This window comes from Oryzias latipes, chromosome 9, assembly GCF_002234675.1.
Source record: "Oryzias latipes chromosome 9, ASM223467v1".
Taxonomy (NCBI): domain Eukaryota; kingdom Metazoa; phylum Chordata; class Actinopteri; order Beloniformes; family Adrianichthyidae; genus Oryzias; species Oryzias latipes.
Window position 1 is genome coordinate 26,751,775 of NC_019867.2, and position 20,425 is coordinate 26,772,199.

At 40.7% G+C, this 20,425-nt stretch overlaps 1 protein-coding gene across 1 annotated transcript in view; it reads right to left on the reverse strand.

Annotated features, from left to right (window-relative positions):
• LOC101173475 (netrin receptor UNC5D) overlaps window positions 1-20,425 on the reverse strand; it is a 199,725-nt gene that overhangs the window by 63,178 nt on the left and 116,122 nt on the right. Inside the window, exons 5-6 of the mRNA XM_020706238.2 lie at window positions 11,618-11,798; window positions 10,847-11,014 (exon numbers count right to left, since the gene is read on the reverse strand). Coding sequence (XP_020561897.1) covers window positions 10,847-11,014; window positions 11,618-11,798 — 349 coding nt within the window. The remainder of the gene's footprint in view (window positions 1-10,846; window positions 11,015-11,617; window positions 11,799-20,425) is intronic.

Genomic DNA, 20,425 nt, shown 5'->3' on the forward strand with positions numbered 1-20,425 from the left:
TTTATTACTCCAAAATTAAGACAATAATAAAGCTAGCTCCAAAGGCCAAAAATTGACCATGTCAATGGCGGATATATCCACCTTTTGCTGCAGTGGCAGCTTGACTGCGATGGCTCATGCTCCTCACAAGCCGCATGGTATTGTTGCTAAATGCAGTTCTGCTATGTCACTAGGGAGAGGGGAACCATCATCCAGTCTGCTTCAGCTGGTCCCAGACATGCTCTATGGGGTTCAGGTAAGAGGTCATTCCCCTCCCAATTCCTAAAGTTCTGTTGTAGCAATTCTGATGGGTTCTATGATTTCTCTGAGGTGAGAACATGCAGTGACTGGGCCACCTGCAATAAACAAATCAGTTATGCTGTGACTGGTGATGACTGACCGGGAAATTGCACTTTTAACCAGAGCAAACCCTGGGGACTGTGTTGACCACGCCTTCTCATTCAATGCTGACGACCATCATGTTTGTGCTATATGGCCCAACACATCAGTGAACAGGACCGTAGACCATTGCTGCATTGTCCAGGTCATATGGTCTTGCTTCCACTGCAAAAGTTCACAGTGGTGTCTTTGTGTCAGTGGAGTCACCTGCAAAGGTCACCTGGCATTCAAGTCAAAGCATTGGTGTCAGTTGTGAATGGTTCGTCTGGATACCCTAGTACCCTCACATCTGGTAAACGGGCCTGCAGCTGTGTCGCATTTGCAGAACCATGTCTGAGAGCACAGGTCCTTAGGTACTGGTTATTGGTAGTGGTCTGTCACTGGCGGGGGCTCCTCTCCTGGGTCTCTCACAAACTGACAGACCCAAGAGTCCGTGTCCTGATCCACGTCTGCTGATTACACTTTGAGACTAACCAAGTTCTCCTGCAGTTCTAACCCGAAGGCACACTATGACCAGGTGGCGCTGCTCGTCCATAAAACAATGTTGTGTGGTCATGGCTGTTTGAATGATGAACTTGGAATGACTTACTGGCAAAATCAGCTTTTTGACCCACAGAATGTTGAAAATGATGCCTCACTGAAAAGGATTTTCTTTTAGATTTTTTTTTTTGGTTTTGGCCCTAATAAGTAAGACACAGTCAGACCATCAGTAGGGAAACAGAAAATGAGGCGTGTTTGTCACCCCAAAACAGTTTCCTCAGTGCAGTTAAAGAAATACTGTGTTTAAAACGTCCACTGAGTTTTTTATGGTATCCCTAACTTATTGTGTGTAATGTATGTAATACCTCCGTGCTAAGCCTGTGTTGTTTTGGAGATGTCTTCTCCATCAGTCCCAATGAGAATCAGACAAATGTGTTACGAGAAGAATGAAAATATTTGAGTGTTACTATTTTTCTAAACTACTGTCATTTTGTAGGCTAAAAATGCATATTTGTGCAAAATTTATTTGGATGGTTCATGACAAGAACTCCATCCAGCTGTCATATCCCTTCTTCTTCCAACAGCTCCACTGGCATTTAGTTCTCTAAAGAATCCAATAAAAGATGTTGCTTTTCCAAAACAGGGACATCCACAGACTTGTCTTGTTTTCCTTAACTGATCTCATTAGCCAATCCACCTGCTCACACCCTCAGATCTTTCCAACACATCCATCTCACCACCTATTCTTTGCAACTATAAGAAAAAAGGCATCTAACCACTCCCCCCACCAACTTTGGAAACCATTCTCACCTGGCATAGGTAATGACCGATTTTCACTCTTTCAGTCTAGGCTTCAAACTACTTCATACTTTCTCTTTATGAATATTAACCATGGTAATTTGTTTGGAAACTGTGGATTAGACATGTATTTGACTGTTTGTGTTGAATATCTGGAGGCAACATATAAGTAAAGCTTCATCCAAGCATTTTTTTTCCCACTTCCTCCAGTGCAAGTAATAGGAGGATGTCACCCTAGCTACTTCACGCGTAGACACTCAGAAGAATTAGCAAATTGATCACAGGACCTAAAAAAGATGTACTCACTACCAAGGCACAGTCCAGGGTCACATGTTTACCTCCCACACAAAAAAGAAAAGACCTAGCTGGGATTTGAACCAGGGATTTGAACCAGGAACCAGATTTGAACCAGGCCATTAAAGCTTTTTGATGTTATTGCTTTTATTAAAAAAACTGTTTTTAAACAACCCCCCCCCCAACACACACACGCACAGACGCAAAATACATTAATTAATCATTTTAGAGTAGATATTAAATATCTTTATTTGCAAATTATGGTGGAAAATAAGTTATTTGATGACCTACAAACAAACAAGATTTCTGGCTCTCAGATCTGTAAGAGGATCGTCTGTCCTCCACTCATTTCCTGTATTAATGGCACCAGTTTGAACTGGTTATCTATATAAAAGACATCTGTCCACAACCTCAAACAGTCACACTCCAAACTCCACTATGCTAGCCCAAAGAGTCTGTCTTGCCCTTCAACAGCCCCAAAACTTCACTGCTTTAGAGGGGATCTGCATGGAGGAATGGGCCAAAATACCAGCAACAAATTGTGAAAACTTGGTGAAGGCTAGCAGAAAATGTTTGACTGCTGTCATTGCCAACAACGGGTATATCCAAAGTACTGAGTTAAACTTTTGTTAATGACCAAACACTTATTTCTCACCATAATATGCAAATAAATTCTTTAAAAATCAGAGAAAGTGATTTTCTGGAATTCTCTTCTTTTAATTTTGTCTCTTATAGTTGAGGTACACATGATGAAACAAAATTGTTTGCGTGCACCAGGCTGGGAAGACTGAATCTGCAATAGGTAAGCAGCTTGGTGAGAAGAAATCAACGGTGGGAGCAATTATTAGGAAATGGAAGACAAACAAGTCCACTGATAATCTCTCTCCATCTGGGACTTCCTGCTAAATCTCACCCCGTGGGGTCAAAATTATCACAAGAACGGTGAGCATAAATCCGTAATCAGTAACACACTACACCGCCAGGGACTCAAATCCTGCAGTGCCAGACGTGTCCCCCTGCTAAAGTCAGTACATGTGCAAGCCCGTCTAAAGTTAGCTAGAGAGCATTTGGATGATCCAGAAGAGGATTGGGAGTCACATGAAACCAAAATAGAGCTTTTTGGTAAGAACTCTACTTATTGTGTTTGGAGGAGAAAGAATGCTGAGTTGCTTACCTACCATACAGCATGGGTGTGGAAACATCATGCTATGGGGCTATTTTTCAAAGGGACCAGGACGACTGATCCATGTAAAGGAAAGAATAAATGGGGCCATTTACTGTTAGATTTTGAGTGAAAACCTTATTCCATCAGCAAAGGAATTGAAGATGAAACGTGACTGGGTCTTTCAGCATAACAATAATCCCAAACATTGCCTAGGTAACGAAGGAGAGGTTTCAAAAGAAGCATTTCTAGGTCCTGGAGTGGCCTAGCCAGTCTCCAGATCTCAACCCCATATATCTTTGAAGGGAGTTAAAATTCTGTCTTGCCCTTCAACAGCCCCAAAACTTCACTGCTTTAGAGGGGATCTGCATGGAGGAATGGGCCAAAATACCAGCAACAAATTGTGAAAACTTGGTGAAGGCTAGCAGAAAATGTTTGACTGCTGTCATTGCCAACAAAGGGTATATCCAAAGTACTGAGTTAAACTTTTGTTAATGACCAAATACTTATTTCTCACCATAATATGCAAATAAATTCTTTAAAAATCAGAGAAAGTGATTTTCTGGAATTCTCTTCTTTTAATTTTGTCTCTTATAGTTGAGGTACACATGATGAAAATGACAGACCTCTCTTAACTTTCTTAAGAGGGAGAACTTGCACAATTGGTGGCTGACTAAATATTTTTTTGCCCCACTGTAGTCTATCATAAATGCTAATAAATTCTCATATATTCAAACAAAATCTTGACTTGATTCATGAAAAAAACAAGTAAGATTTAACACATTTGCAGATTTGATCACACTTCGGCACTTTGGAATGAGAGCTGGAGGAGTCTTATGGAGAATTCAGTCTGAAAACAGTAAATGACGAAGAGTATTTTGTACTGTCCTCTTTCGTTTTCCTGTGGCTCCAGAGAGAGGGAGAGAGAGAGAGAGAGAGAGAGAGAGAGAGGGAGAGGGAGAGAGAGAGAGAGAGAGAGATTCCATCACTTAATCTGTCCATCTTCACAGATAAACCTTTTAATGCTTAACGTCTCCCCTTTACTGCAAACCCAAGACAGAGAAGAGAGAACCGGCGACTACAGATCCACACACACCCCACACATTTTAAAGTTTCAAACTTTATTCTGAACGACCACATCTGTTCTATTTCTTGTTTAGGTGCCAATCAGCCTTTGACCTCATCAAATCTCGATTTTTCTCTCCTTCATCTCAACAAGTCTGCCTCTAGTGTGACAAGCCAAGACAGAAATGTCAGCTCAGAGTTAACGCAGCCTTCAGCTCAACCTTTCCACCCACAAAGACAACGACGATCCCTGACAGCAGGAAAAGAAACATACTTTCCCCACAGCATGGAATTTAACCAATCCTGTGTGGCCTTTAGGCCACATTGATGGCACCTCTGTTTATCTGCGCTTTAACAGAAGCTTCTGTCTAATCCTGTGCATTAAAGCTCATCACATGACAACCGTGCTTCAAAAGCCACCTGCCTTCCCACACGAAGGCTGCATTTAATGTTGACACCTTTAATTGGCAGCTTAAAGCAGGTAGCTGGAAAGTGTGGCACACTCATCAGTGTCATCCACTAATTTCAAGTTTGTTTGTTTTTCACAGCATGAACCTCATTAGAGCCAGACTTAGAAAATGCCAAATGTTTTATTTTTGTTAAAAAAAAAAGCTTAGAGCTGTGTGTTTGTTTTTTTACCTGAAATTTGCCAAAATGCCCTGCAAGTGGGATTTTGATTTTGATTTTGGAAGAAGAGTTAGATACACTCAGAGAAGATAATACCATGAGTTAATAAAAAAAAAAAGGTTACCTTTAAGTACCCTTAAAGATATCAGCTAGTGCCTTTATTAAAATAAGCCTTAAAAACTGAAGAGTTATACTTTTATTGAGATGAAAAGAAATAGCATTGGAAAAAAAATTTTAAAGTATGTTTTTTTATGTTTTTATACTAGTTTGGAACTTTATTTGGTGGACCATCAATGAAAAGTCTATTTTGAAAGTTATGCCATACCAAACATTAGTCTGATTTAGATTTTTCTATTGTTTGCTCACTTAGCATTGTCAATTAATACAAATCAACAATACCTTTTTATATTTTTTAAAAGTACTCTGTTCACGCCTGCCTTAAACTTTACACAACACTTCAGGTAGTGTTGTGTAAAAGTTCCAGTCTACCATCATCTCTCCTTAACATTTCAGTATTTTCACAGGTGTGTTGTCTCGTCCTTCTCTTCAATGTCTTCCTCACTTCATCCTTACAAATCTTTGCTATTTCCTGATACAAAACAGTCTCCTCTTTTACTTTGTGCTACTTCACCTTTTCTTCATTCATCAGTTCTTCAAAGTTCTCCTGCCATCTTTTCATAACACTTTTGGGACCTGACAACACACCTCCATTCCTGTCCTTGATCACCTGAACCTGCTACACATCCTTCCATCTCTGTTTATCTGTCGTTCAAACTGTAGTGTGTGCAGATCTGCTTCTCCCTCCCTCGAGTCCAACTTGTCAAACGCCCTTTGTGTGGCCTTTGCCACCTCCACCGTCACCTTGTGCTACATCTCCCTGTACTCCTGTCTTCACTGCAGACATAAATTCCAAAGTTTTAATAATGTCCCAGGCTGATTTTGACAGCAGCAACAGCAATTGTTGCACATTTGATTGCTGAAGTGTGATGTTAAATTGAATATATCCATTAAGGGTGATACTGGGAATTTGGGATCTGATACCAAGTAATTGAAGGGCCAGTATCACTGATATTGATACTGATAATTTTTTTTCTTGAAATGTTTAATTATAGAATAATTTTGGAAATTTGTCAATAGTAGTGTAAAACAAAGGACAGAGCCTTTTATAAATTAAAAATGTTAAATAACTAATTACAACAATCTGAACCGAGCATTCATCAAATATAAAACATTTATATTATTCATTTATTCATTTTCTGAACCCGTTTTGTCCCTTTCGTGGTCACTGGGCTGCTGGAGCCTATCCCTGCCACTCGTGGGCGAAGGCAGGGGACATCCTGGACAGGTCCCCAGTCTGTCGCACGCTCACATTCAGACCTTGGGATAATTTAGAGTAACCAATTCACCTATGGAGCGTGTTTTTGGCATGAATATTAATAATGGCATCATACAATAATAACAAAAAGAAAACAGGAACAAGTGCAAAAGTTTTCAAAAGTAACAAAAACGTCAGTACAACAGCACCACAAACAAATGCAAAAAATAAATAAATAAAGGCAGTGACAAAATTTCAAAATCACTAGTGAAAAAAATAAAAGCAGCACTGTAATAGGTATTAAAATATAAACACAAAATATCCTGCCTTTGGTGCAAAATGTGGCTCTTAAATGACTTCGCTCTTTGATGAAGCAGGGAGGGGAGGGGCAAGGTGTGAGCAGCGGCGAGAGGAGAAGGTGTGCTGTTTACACAGACAGACTATTGGGCAGTTTCCCCAATTAATTGGGCGGGTACTTACTCAAATTGTTTTGTTTTGTTTTTTGCAATCTAGCAAAACTTCAGACAGATAGACGCAGCATTTGCATGCAATCCTTGAGTAATTCAAGCTTGTTCCTGTACGTATTGTCCGTACCCCGGACAGGTCGCCAGCCTGTCACAGGGCCACACAGTCACACCTAGGGACAATTTAGAGCAATCACTAAACCTCACTAAACCTATGAAGCATGTTGTTGTACTGTGGGAGAAGAAAATCCATGCATGTATGAAGAGAACATGCCAACTCCACACAAAAGGGTCCCAGCTGGGATTTAAACAGCAGCCTTCTCACTGTGAGGCGAGAGTGCTAACCACTGCAGAACTGAAGGACATATCTAATAATTATGTCTTATTAATCATTGGTATTCCAAAATATTTACAGATCCAGAAAAGTTGCACTTTGTTGCATTTCATTTTGTCAACATGTCCTAAAAAATGACTGCAGACTTTTGTGCATAAAGTTCTGACAGTTTACCTTAAAGATTACCAAAATATAGATAAAAACCATTGGTTGCATCTACTCCACCTAATTTTTTAAGAGTTTTGACATCCAAATTGGATGTTCATACATGGTCTCCCAGCTTAATAGATTGCCTACTATTTTGCCTCTTTAACAGATTCAGTTAGTGAAACATGTCACTTCTTATTGGGCAGATTGTCACGATTGCAGGAGTTTTTATTCACCCAAAATCTCCGGAAATCAGCCCCAGAGAGTTTTACTAAGATATTGTAGAGGCACTATAACATTGGGATGAAGAAAACATTCAAAATAATTTAAAAAAAAATGTCTAAGTTCGGAGAAAAGGATCAGTGATGACAAACGTTCAGTATATTGCTAAAAGAATAAAAGTAGACAAAGAAACGGAGTGCACATATAATATAGATCAGGGGTCCCCAAATCCAGACCTCGAGGGGCTGGTGTCCCGCTGGTTTTCCAGAAACCCTGCCTTATTTGCTTCTGATTACCTGGATAAGGTGTGTTTAGCCAATAAGGAGCTTCAATGGCAGGTTGGGTGGAAAACATGTAGGACATTGGCCCTCAAAGCCTTGATTTGGGGACCCCTGATATAGATAGTAGAATGAGCAGTTACATTTGTAGTGTAGCCACCAGACTAAAACAAAGTTAGACTTTACAGTCATGAAGTTTTCAAAAGTAGCACAAATGTAAAAGCAGAGTTTAAAATGAGAGCTCGGTTCACAAGTGGGATGCAGTAACAGAGAGCACACCTGGTGGTGGAGAACTGAAAATAATCAGCTTAAAAATAATGTGGTGAGAAAAATAATTAGCATTTTCTTTAAATTGATTTAGAGCATTTATAAAGAAAATGATTGCACATCACTAAAAATACCTTATACCGTATTTTCCGGACTATAAGTCGCCCTTTTTTTCATAGTTTGGCAAGGGGTGCGACTTATACTCCGCAGCGACTTATATTAGAAATAAAATGAAATAAATACATTGTTAACCCTCCTGTTATGTTCATTTGTGAGGAACAGAGATGATGTTCCTGGGTCAATTTGATGTATGAGGTATGTTAAGTGTTAAGAGTATGTTAAGTGACTCAGAGAATCAGCAAACTTTTTTTTACAGTAAGATCTTGAAGGCTAACAAAATAATATTCTATTTTCCAATGATTTCATAGATTCAGAAATGCAATAAAAGTGAAAACTGTTTCTACAAATACAGGATGAAAACAGAGTATTAGTTAGCCAATGATGCTTCATGAAAGGAATAAATAAATAAGTATGAGAAAGAATTACTGTGAAATTATTAGATAAACAGTCTGCTTTGATTGTGTCATATAAGGTTGTGAAAGTTAAAATGCGACTTATAGTCCAGTGCGACTTATCTGTGTTTTTTTCTACTTTATAATGCATTTTTGGGCTGGTGCGACTTATACTCCGGTGCGACTTATAGTCCGGAAAATACGGTATTACCCATCCAAATGATCAGAATCAGGTGTCCTAATCACTTGTTCTGGCCACAGGTGTATAAAATCAAACACTCAGGCGTGCAAACTGTTTTTACAAACATCAACATGTGAAAGAATGGGCCGCTCTGAGGAGATCAGTGAATTCCAGCCTGGAACTGCAAGCATTCAGGACTTAGACTTGGCACTTTAGTTCCAGTGAAAGGAACTCTGAATGCTTCCAGATACCAAAAAATGTTGGATAATTCCATGCTCCCAACCTTGTGGGAAGGGCAGCGGGCCCTTTCCTCTTCCTGCAACTCTCATCTTTGTGTGTAACACAAAAAAAAAAAAAAAAAACTGACTGATGCCACTAAACCAAACGTTACAGTGACTAAACTAATTCCCAACCTTGTTAATAACTTATAAAAAAAGAAAAAACCAATCTGACATTCCAACAAGTTGGCCATGTTAGCATATTCATAAACACCCAAATGACCAAGATTCAGTTTACAGTTGTTGTGTTTGGGCTGTTCACAGTCTCTTGTGTAGAATGGAGCTACAGCAGCATCATGAACACTTCCATTGAACCACAGCACAGATCTGTGATTCAAACGTCTGATCAAATATGTTTTTGCACATTTGGACAAGTGAACATTGGGTTTTCTTTGAAACAAAGCCTACAGCTGCAGGCTTGTAATAGAGCAATACTCCAGGTTTAAGCATCACTACAGGGCTGCTACACAAGTCTAGATGCAAATTTATGACTCTCATTTCTGCGGATGTGTTTAGTACAAAGAAGGACATCCTCCCTCTTAACCTAGCACTTCCCACTGAAACATTTTACCTTTTAAACGGATGCTTGTCACTTTGTATGTTCCTTTTTCTCTGTTGTAGCATTTGCACAGGAATGCATGTGTATGTCAATGCTGTTTCTTTTCTACTGAGCATCCTTCTTGCTAATGATGCAAAAATTTAGGGTTATTTATTAGTAGATTTCAAAGGGGAGTCATAAATGTTTTGTTAAATATGTGGCCGAAATTTACATAAAAGTGCAAAATATGCAAAAACGTGTTTTCTGTTGATTATTTCAACCTTCAAATTAACTAAATTGAAATAAACTGAAATAAACTGTTTCATTAAGATCCATTGTTTAATGTTTTCTTTTTTTTTAACCTGTTCTGCAGCCGTGCAAACAGATGCTGAGTCCCTTGTGCAGGGCAGAGTATGTAATCTAATGTTGTGTAATAAAAGGCAAAATAAGGTGCGTATTTGTACTTTTAAAAATAAGATGATATTTATGTTCTGTAATTATATAATTATTGTATTGATTATATTTGGTAATTTTAGGTAATTTCCCCTTAGTCGGATCAATACTGTTCTTTTCTATTCCATTCTATCTACTCTACTCTACTTTGTTCTATTCTGTTCTTCTTCTTCTTCTTCTTCTTCTTCTTTCTCTTTCGGCTTTTTCCCCATCAGGGGTCGCCACAGCGAAACAACCTCTCTCTCGAGGGCGAGTCGCCTGGTTATCTTGGCAATGTTTTACGCCGGATGCCCTTCCTGACGCAACCCTCTCAATTTAACCGGGCTTGGGACCAGCACAGAAGCAGAGATTGTTCTATTCTGTTCTATATTGCATATATATTTACATTTATGACTGATTGGTGAAGAGAAAATGTGAAGAGGATGATATGGAGAACTTTAAGGGGTAATTACATTTAAAAAGACAAAGACAGGGGATAGTGTTTGTAATACACTGGTCCGTCAATATAAAACGGGTCGCCTTTCTTAGCCTCATTGTTTCTCTGATTTTTTTTTGGCGCATTATTTGCATGTTTTTATTTTTTTATTATGATTTATAACTCATAGTGTTCTATATCCTGATTGTCCTGATTGACTGGGATGTCAATCAATCTCATCCGTGCCCTGTCTCCTGTACAGAATGCATTCAGTTTGCCAAATCTAAATAAATATTTGATAGTGATCAGATCTTGGTTTTCATTCTAGATTACTCAACCTATTATTCTATTAAGGTGTGAAAAGCTTCAAGTCTGTCTGAGAAAAGTTTATAAATTGTGTAGTAAGAATATAAAATACAGCTTTTCTTCATTTATATAATGCTAAGGTCTCTATTCAGACATTTCTGATCTTAATTTGACATTCCAGGCCTTTGTTGGTGGTGTTTGCATCAAATAAACTGTGTTCTTGGCTCAAATAAGAATCACAAAGAACCTTATAGAATCCTCTGTTTTTCATTGACAGGAGTCCATTATGAAAATACTTCATTTCTTAGTAGCAGCTTTACAGAGGAACTGACCTGGACAAAGGGCATTACAGGGGATCTTCTGCACAGACATCCCCTCACAGAAGGCCCCACCATTCAGAGGGGCTGGGTTTGTGCAGGTCCGTGATCTCTTCTGGACACCCCAGCCACAGGGCACATTGCAGGGTGACCACTCCGTCCAGAGAGACCAGCCGCCATTCACTGCAAAGAGAATTCGAAACGGCAACACAAAGTTGCAGAAAAAGAACTGGTATTAGTGCAAAGCAACATTTTTCCTATCTTCCCAGCTCAGGCGTAGTTGAGCACTCTAACTAGGATGATTCATATGTTGGCTCAGATGCATGGTGAAGCAACAATGCAGAACTGCAGCAGCAGGCTGGTAGATAAACAGCTCCATTTTCACTTAATAAAGCCATGCAGCTCTGGAGAGTAAAGCAAACCGCCATTAACACGACAATCACTCTTCTATACGTGGAAGCTAAATGTTCAGGTTGGTTTAAGCATTTGCACCCTTTCTGCAAGACCACAGGGAAATAATAAATACTTAATAAGCAACACTCATTTTGAATTTGATTAAGATACAGTGCCTTGGGTCTTTTCATAAATTACACATTGATTTTAAATGGTAGCTTCTAAATAGACCTAAATATTCATCCATTCAAATGAATGGAAGGCATTACTCTTAAAAAAAATTGATGGGTTTCTTAATCAGAAATCCAAACAAATTGATCCGAGGTAGCATAGAAAGATTGTGTCAGTTCCTTATAGTGTGCTGCAGCAGTACGTGACTGTAGGGCGGCGTACCAAAGACGATGACTGTGGCTGTGGCGCTGCGTCTTTTTGCCACTATGTTGCTGGCCAGACATGTGTAGTTGCCGGAGTCGGACAGACGGGCCTCGTTGATGATGAGGTTTTGGTCAGCCCGGGAGTCAATATTGTCATCAGTCATGGAACTTACTAACTCTTCATTTTTTAGCCATTCCACCTAGATGAAAGAAACAGAGAGAGACAGAAAAATAAGTAAGTTTGAAAACATAATTGTAAACTGATTTGTAATTAATTTCTGGATCCATGGGAAAAAAATTAATAAATGAACATCTTAAAGATGAACACTGATTAAAGTAGTGTTTTTAGGTCGGGGTTGTGAGGAGCTGCAAGCCAACAGGAAAGCCTGTAAACAGATAGATGACGGAAAACGGGACGAGATTACTCCAACAGTCCCGCTGACAACTCAGAGATGAATTTCTAAAAAACTTCTGCCGCTCTGCAGAAACCATGTCCCCAAAAAACAACACTTTAGTTATATATATATATATTTTGCCTGAAAAACGGCAAAATCCTAATATAAGACCACCGGGAAGGCTTTTAATTTAGATTAAAAAAAATAATCAGAGTGGGACTTTAAATGTTTTTTAAAAGATTAGCATAAACACAAGCCAGACCAAACTCTGTGTCCATCCCACTTCAGGCTTTCCCCTTGTTCAATTTCACCTTTTAGAATCCAGCAGGTGACGTTAGAGATTATCCATCCAGCTTCTATATACATCTATTATATGGATACATTTAAAGTATTATATGCATTACATACGGTCTCTGGTCATGCTTATGATTTCTCCTCATCTTCATTAATTAATAAACTTTATTGAAGTATATAATCTGAGAATCTGCTATTTTGTGGCGGCCATAACTAAAGCCTTGTTCACAAAGTACAAAGAGAAGGGGCTACAAAAACAAAAGCAGCACCGATATTTTTTGTTTTATAACCAATTAAACAGCAGTTGAAAAGTTTGTGTCAGAGTCACAGAAGTTGTGGAAAGCAGCCGGTAGAAGAAAGGATTTTTTTTTGTTCTTCTTTTTTCCTTTTGTGTTGCTCAGACGCCACGTTGTTCCGTGCCCTGTGAAACCACCGTCTGAAACGCAGATCTCATATTTTTCTCATATTTCCATCCCGCTGATCAGCCATTTCTTGACTCCGCCACAGCCATCCCTAACATAATTAGCCAGTCACAAGAAGCACTATAACAAATTACTGGTAACTGAGAAGAAAACTCATTATGAATTACAAACTTAGTCATGCTTCACTGCTTCTAGCCTGAAAAGAGAGCCGCATCGTTGTGTTTGCAAATTACATTTATAGCATGGCAAAAATGGGCTGATGGAATTATGGGAAGCATTCTAGCACCGTTTTACAATGAAAAAAATTATATCATTCTTAGAGGGGTTGAAAATTGTTCTTTTTAAGGAAATTGGGGTGGTACTGATAGTTTGTTATGGCTGTGGCTTTATCAGTTTTTTTTAATATCATTATTCTATGTTTAAAGTGCCTTAATTCTATCACAGTGGGAAAACCTTGCTGTTTTTGTGCCTCTTTTTCTGTGTATTATTTTCCCGATGAACAGGTGTGCCTGCTGTTTGGACCAGAGCCAATAGAGGAAGCCTTTGAAGCTCCCTGGTTGTGTCCAAATTCCTTCACTACTCACTACGTAATGCATTACTTAGTGCGTTGGCCATTTTGTAAAGTCATTCTCCTCTGACCTCTGGCATCAACAAGGCATTTCCGCCCACAGAACTGCTGCTCACTTGATATTTTCTGTTTTTACGGCCCATTCTCTGTAAACCTCAGAAATGTTTGTGGGTAAAAATCCCAGTAGATCAGCAGTTTCTGAGTTACTCAGACCAGCCTGTCTGGCACCAACAACCATGTCAGGTTTAAAGTAAAAAGTTTAAAGTAAAGGTTTAAAGTAAAGTTTATCAACTTTCTTTCCTGTTCTGATGCTCGGTTTGAACTGCACCAGGTGTTGGTCCCTATCGACGTACATGGGGGTAGATCACGGGTCATCAAAGATAAATAAAATAAAAGAAATAAAAAAAATGTGACATGCAGAACAGCCAAATCAAATATCCACTGATACATGCATCACTGCACATTCGTGTGTCGCTATTTGCTCGGCCGTGGTTAAGCCAGCCCCAAACATTACACGGTTTCCAAAACAGCATGAAACATGATCATTACTGCTTTCTGTTTCCATAGTAAAATTCCATATGTGTTCTAATTATGTATTACTACAAAAATATTAAAACAGAATAAGGACTTTTGCATAGCCAGTATCTATGGCCCGAATGTTGACGACTCTTCCTTCTTTCACAGATTCTTCACCTCACTCTCAGTTCACTCTGACTCCACAATCATTATAGGAGGAGACTTCAACCTTGTTTTGGACCCTGAACTTGACAGACTCAGCACGGCAGCAAACCAGCGTACATGGCGCTCTGCATGCATCCTACAGCAGTACATGAATGATCTGGGTCTCTGCGACGCTTGGCGCTCATGTCATCCAAACGCTAAGGGGTTCGCCTATTTTTCTCCAGTTCACCATTCACACTCTCGTTTAGATTATTTATTAGTCAGTAACTCCCTTTTGAAAGAAATTAAAAGTTCCAACATTCATCCAATTATTATCAGTGACCATTCACCAGTTTCTGTTACTATTTCAAGGGAAGTACCCAGACCCTCGGGTTCAATCTGGAGGTTTAATACATCTCTGTTAAAAGACCAGGAATTTATTGAATTCTTTAAAAAAGAGTGGGCAACCTTCTTAGAATTCAACAATACTTCTGAAATATCACCAAGTGTTCTTTGGGAAACAGCAAAAGCAGTCATGAGAGGGAAAATTATCTCTTATTCAACGCATAAAAAACACAAAGAGAAAGCAGATTTATTAGAACTAGAAAATAAAATCAAAACCCTGGAGACTGCTTATGCTGCTTCTGCACAGGAACACATACTGGGCGACCTGAAAATTTTAAAGCTGCAGTTAAATGACATCATCAATAAACAAACACAATTCCAGATACAAAGGCTTCGACTGGAAAGATATGAAAACTCAAATAAATCTGGCAAATTTCTAGCTAATCAGCTTAAAATTAATAAAGAAAAATCAACAATCACTTCTATTATGGACCAAACAGGGAATGTCACCCATGACCCGGTAAAAATTAATAATGCGTTTAAAGACTTTTATCAAGACTTATACACTCCACAGATCAATCCATCAGAACAAAGCATCAACTCATTTCTCAACAATGTAAACCTGCCCAGGTTAAACGAAGATCAAATCACAAATTTAGACTCTCCGCTGTCACGGTGGTGGGGTGGCTCAAAAGCCGGTAGGACCCAGAATGTGGAGGCGGAGGCACACAGTTCCAGGGCAAGGGGTTTAATTACAAACAAAAGGCGCTGCCGAGCAGGATGACAAAACCAAAAAACAAAAACTCCCTGTGACGTGGCATGAGACAAGGAACAAGGAACGAGGAACATGGCATGACATGAACACCAGACAGGAATAATGGACCAGCACAGGAGGAAGGCAGAGACAAGACTTATATACAGACAGGGCAGACAAGACACAGGTGAACACGATCAGGGCAGATGGGGACCAAAGGAAGTAAAACTCAATAAACAAGACAAGACAGGAAACCTTTCAAAGTAAAACAGGAAACAGAACCAAACAAGACAGGACAAGAACTAAAGCGAAACACAAGACACAACAAACTGAAACCATGACATCCGCTCTCGTTGTCTGAGCTTCATGAAGCTCTGTTACTTATGCCTAATGGTAAAGCACCAGGGCCTGACGGCTTTCCTGCAGAGTTTTATAAGGAATTCTGGGAACAACAGGCACCAACATTTTATAAAACGGTAAAATTTATCAATGAAAGCCAATCTCTACCACCTAACATGAACTCCGCCAACATTATCCTTCTTCTAATACCAGACAAAGACCCCACTAGTCCTTCAAGCTATCGCCCCATTTCTTTAATTAATGCAGATGTAAAAATTATCTGCAAAGCACTAGCACAGAGAATAGAAAAAATCACTCCTCACATAATTGACTTTGATCAAACTGGATTCATCAAAGGCAGACACTCGGATGACAATGTCCGCAGACTCGTTAACATAATAGACTTTGCCACCATCAAAAACCAGGAAATGACTATACTTTCACTGGATGCTGAAAAAGCCTTTGATAGAGTAAATTGGAAGTTCCTTATTGCTGCCCTCCATAAGTTTGGGTCTGGAGAATCATTCATCAATTGGATCAAACTATTATACCACAACCCCAATGCATCAGTTAGAACTAATAAACAGACTTCCAACAGGTTTTTTCTTGGAAGAGGAACCAGAAGGGTTGCCCACTCTCTCCTTCTCTTTTTGCTATATTTATTGAGCCTCTAGCTGCAGCAATAAGACAGAATGAGAGCATTAAAGGAATTAAAACCAAACACAGCCATCATAAAATTAGTCTCTATGCAGATGACATATTACTGTTTTTAAGTAATTTACATTCTGTAAATGAAACGGCAACAATCATTAATGAATTCTCCTCTATATCAGACTATTCCATTAATTGGAATAAGTCTGTTTTATTACCACTGAACAATAATGCGTCTTGTCGGCCCTGTCCTGTGGGGGGGCATTCTGGGGGAGGGGGGGGGGGGCACTATTGGTACGGGGCAGGGGGGGTTGACGGGTCGGGGTCTCCGCTGAGGCCATCGGCGGTTTCCCCGGCCGGTTGGCTGCCTCGGTCCCGTCGAGGCCTGACCAGAGCTCTTCTAGGGCCGGCGTTTGGGGGTGGGGGTGACGCTTTCTGGCTCCTCTCTCTCTGTGTGGGGTGGGTGGTGCTGGGCCTGGGGTGTCGGCGCCTCCGGGGGTGGGGCCCCTGGGCTGGGTGGGCCTGGCCCCCTTGCTGGGGGGGGGGCCAGGGGGGACAGCTGTTTGACCACCGGGGGACAGTCTACCAGCTGTCCCCAACTTACCCCCTTCCTCATATAACCTCATATTAGGGTGAGGGGGTGGGGGGCTTAGCCTGCGATGGGCCTTGGGGGGGTGGTTACTAGGCAGTGGCCCCCCTCCTATGGTTGCCGTATGGAGTGGGCCCCCCCTCTTTCGGTTTTATTTGCACCTTAGACATGTAGGGCCCTTGGTAGGGGGGGTGCTTGGACATCACTGCCAGCAAGCAGCAGATGTCCTCCTAGCACCCTACCCGCCAATTTTAACCGCACCTTAGACATTTAGGGTCCCTTGGTGGGGAGGGTGAGGGGACGTCACTGTTAGTAATCAGGAGATGTCCCCTTAGTGCCCTACCCGCCAATTTTAACTGCACCGCCCTTAGTACACACACCCCTCCCCCCTCAATATATACGTCCCAACATAAACACACACATATGCACACATACACCCTCTCAAACACACATACACGCACACACATTTTGCAAGGAAGGTGGGACCTAGGACCATCTGTCCCCTACCTCTTCTCTGGTGGGGGGTACGGGCCCCTTTGCAACGGCGGCCGTGTCCCCGGGGTGCCGGCGGGGGGGTTCACATTACATCTGAACAGGGGGTGTTCGTGTCCCTGGGGGGTGGTTTCTGGTCCCTGCTCCTGAGCGCTGGGCCCCGCCAAATTTCCAACTGTGGCCGAGCCTGGTCGGGCCATATTTACAACACCCCTTGTGGGCCCTCTTTTTTTCCCAGGGGTTCCCCCTCCTGGGCGGGGGCGGCGGGCCCCTGCCTTGCTCCTCCCTGGACCAACCGTGGGCCGGGCGGATGGCTGCCTGGAGTGCGGAGCGGGTCTCCCTTGGGGGGTCCTGGCTCGTACCTGGGGTGGGGGCGGGGGGATGCCCGGAACTCCTGGGTGGTGGTGGGGTGCTCGTCTGGGGCTGTGGGCGTCCTTCTCCGGTGGGGCCCTGCGTTGGGCGCTCCCGGCGCGGCGGGGGGGCTGCTATCCTGGTTGGGCTGGGGCGGCGCTCTCTTTCCCTCCGTGCCTCCCTGCTCTCTGGCTCTGGGGGCCTTGCGGCGGTCCTGCTGGCCCTGGCCTGGGTGGCGGGCTTGGTCGCCCGGGCGGCGGTTGTTCCCTGCCGGTTCCCGTGTGGCGTTGGGGGGAATCCGGCTGCCGCTGCTGCTGCGGTGGGGGTCTTGGGGTGGGGATGGCTGGGCACTCTCCCTCCTTCTTGTCACGTTCCACCATCCATTTTAGAAGAACATAAACACTCACCTGAGCACAGGTGTTAGCTCACCTTTGCACTAACAGTTTGCATGATTGAATGACTGAAATATTTCACACTAGTTGGTTTTAAGGCATAAGTATGCGTGTGAACACTATCTGTTTTGTGTACATGTCGACAGGTGGAAATTTTTGCAGCTAGCAGGTGTGTTTATAACATTTGAGTGTGTGTGTGGATAGGCCCCGCCCTTTTTGTACTTCATTTGAACCTTACCATAATGATTAACAACCAGTAAACTTGTTGCTTTATGCTGCTTCATGGTCTTACCCCCCTTCCCCTCCTATTATCACCCTCCTACCCCCCCCCCCCTCTCTCTAACGTCCCTCTCTCTTCGTCCCCTCTTTCCTTTTCCGTCCGGTCCAACACCAAAGATTTTCAAACATGATTGAAATTAATAAAGTTTGGCCTCAATTACAAAAGGGGTTTATTCAGACATACCTTTGGTTTGTCTGAAGATTAATAACCCCTCTTGTTAAAGTAAAATATGTCCAACACAAGAGGCCCTCAGCTCTCATCTGTCTGCCTAGCTGTTGGACAGGACAAGTTATAAAATAATAAAAAATAAAAAAAAATATTAAAACACGTAACAAGGCTATCTCTTCAAAAGATTTGTGTTCTCTCACTGTGTAGTGCCAAATAAAGTGGATGGTAAGTGGACAGTCAGTATAGACCACAATGCATTGTGTTTAAACGATTTTTTTAATTGTTTTAATTTTTCAAATAAAACATCCATGTTTTCATTTTCAGAACAAAGTGGATTCATAAATAGTCTTTGTAAAATGTTCACATTTATTAGGTTTTCCCTTTGAGGAGTCATATTCGCTGTTAACCAATGTGTTGGGTTTTTTTGTAAAGAAGTGAGCATGGTGTCTAAATTGCTTTTAAAAAACCAGGCCAGTAGTCCAACACTAAGTTTTTTTTTGTAGTTAGGGAGTAGGGAGGGAATTCGGACATTGCCCACGTGTACTTTCATTCCTTGAGAAGAAATCGCAGCTGTAACCTGTTTGAGTGCAGCCCTCCCCTGTACTTTGTGGCACCTTACAAAGAATGTTGTATATTGTGGAGTTGTTGTGTGTGGCCTGCTATGACCTGCTCTTTTGCTTGTGTTAACAGTGTAGCTGTCAGGGTGAGCTGCCGTGTTCTTAACTAATGTTTTCTCCTGTTAGTCCAGGGAGTTTAGTGTTTGTCGTTATTTTCCCTTTTATTTTAAGGTTAGAGCATTTGTGAATTCAGATAGATGTGTTTTGTTTGTTATTTTGGCCTTAGGTTCACCCTGAAGCCTGTATGCCTCACCTCATGAAGTTATTGCTCTTTATTTATCACTACTGAAACAAAATCTGCTATTCCATCAATGAATTTTCTTCTTTGGTGAGACGGTGTCCTTAGACAAAAAGAAAAGGGGATAGCTTTAAAGGGTTTTGTCCAAAAATTACTTAGTGGTGGACAGAGTGCACTAGCACAGCATCAAAGACTACTACTAATGTGGTCAAATATAATTCTCATACAAGTAAAAGTTGTACAGGTAAATTCCTACTTATAGGTCAAGATACTACATAAATTCACAATGTACAGCTTGTGTAAATATTACATTGCTTAACATTTGACACTTAAATGTCTATTTATATGTGTTGCTTAAAAATTTCAGAGAATATTCAGAGAAACAAAACAGCATTAAAATCAGAGGAAATGTTAGCTGCAGAAGAAGCATTTTAGGCCATTCGAATAAGTGGAATGCAAAATAGACTACAATGACTAATTATTTTCAATTATTTATTAATCTACTTTGGCTAATCACACCACATACTTCAATCAAATGAGTTAAGTCTGTCCCAGAAGGTTTTCAATTTTTTATGAGGCATTTCATTTTTAAAATGCTTTCAAGATTATGCCTCTAAATAATTTTTCACTGTTTTAGTATTTAGTGTAAATGGGTCTCAGTTGTGGCAATTAAGCTGATTTTGGTAAGAAAAAGGTAAAGGAAAAAAAATATTAAAAGAACACAGCTACTTATAGTTTTTGTTCTAATTTGTTCGGACACAAAAGTATATAAAAAAAAATTGGATTATAAATAATCAACACATTTTCAGCAAGAAGCTGTTTAAAAAAGTGATGATGAGTTATTCTAACATAAAGTTGAGAAAATTAGAAAAAAAAAAATCCCGCCAAAAGTATTTTTGGGATTTCATAGAAGCAGCCATTTTGAAATGAGCGGAAAAGACCAATAAGTTATGTCGCTAGAGGAGACATCACGTGATTCCTCATGGGAGGAGAGCCATCTTGGTGAGGTCAAGTCACTACTGCAGTGCATGGATATGAACACATTTTTTGCAAAATGCCAGTTCATTGGTTTCAACTGCCAAAATCGGAGAAATGAGTCCACAAAGGAGAAAGGCACAACATGCTGACATGCATGATGCTGCAGGGCTATTATCAACATGCTGCATGATGTACATATCATTTGCTGTTGACATAAATGTAAACCTTTTTTAGGTAACCTATATACAGCATACTAGGACTAGGCTGTTATAGTATAGATTTATACATTTCTGA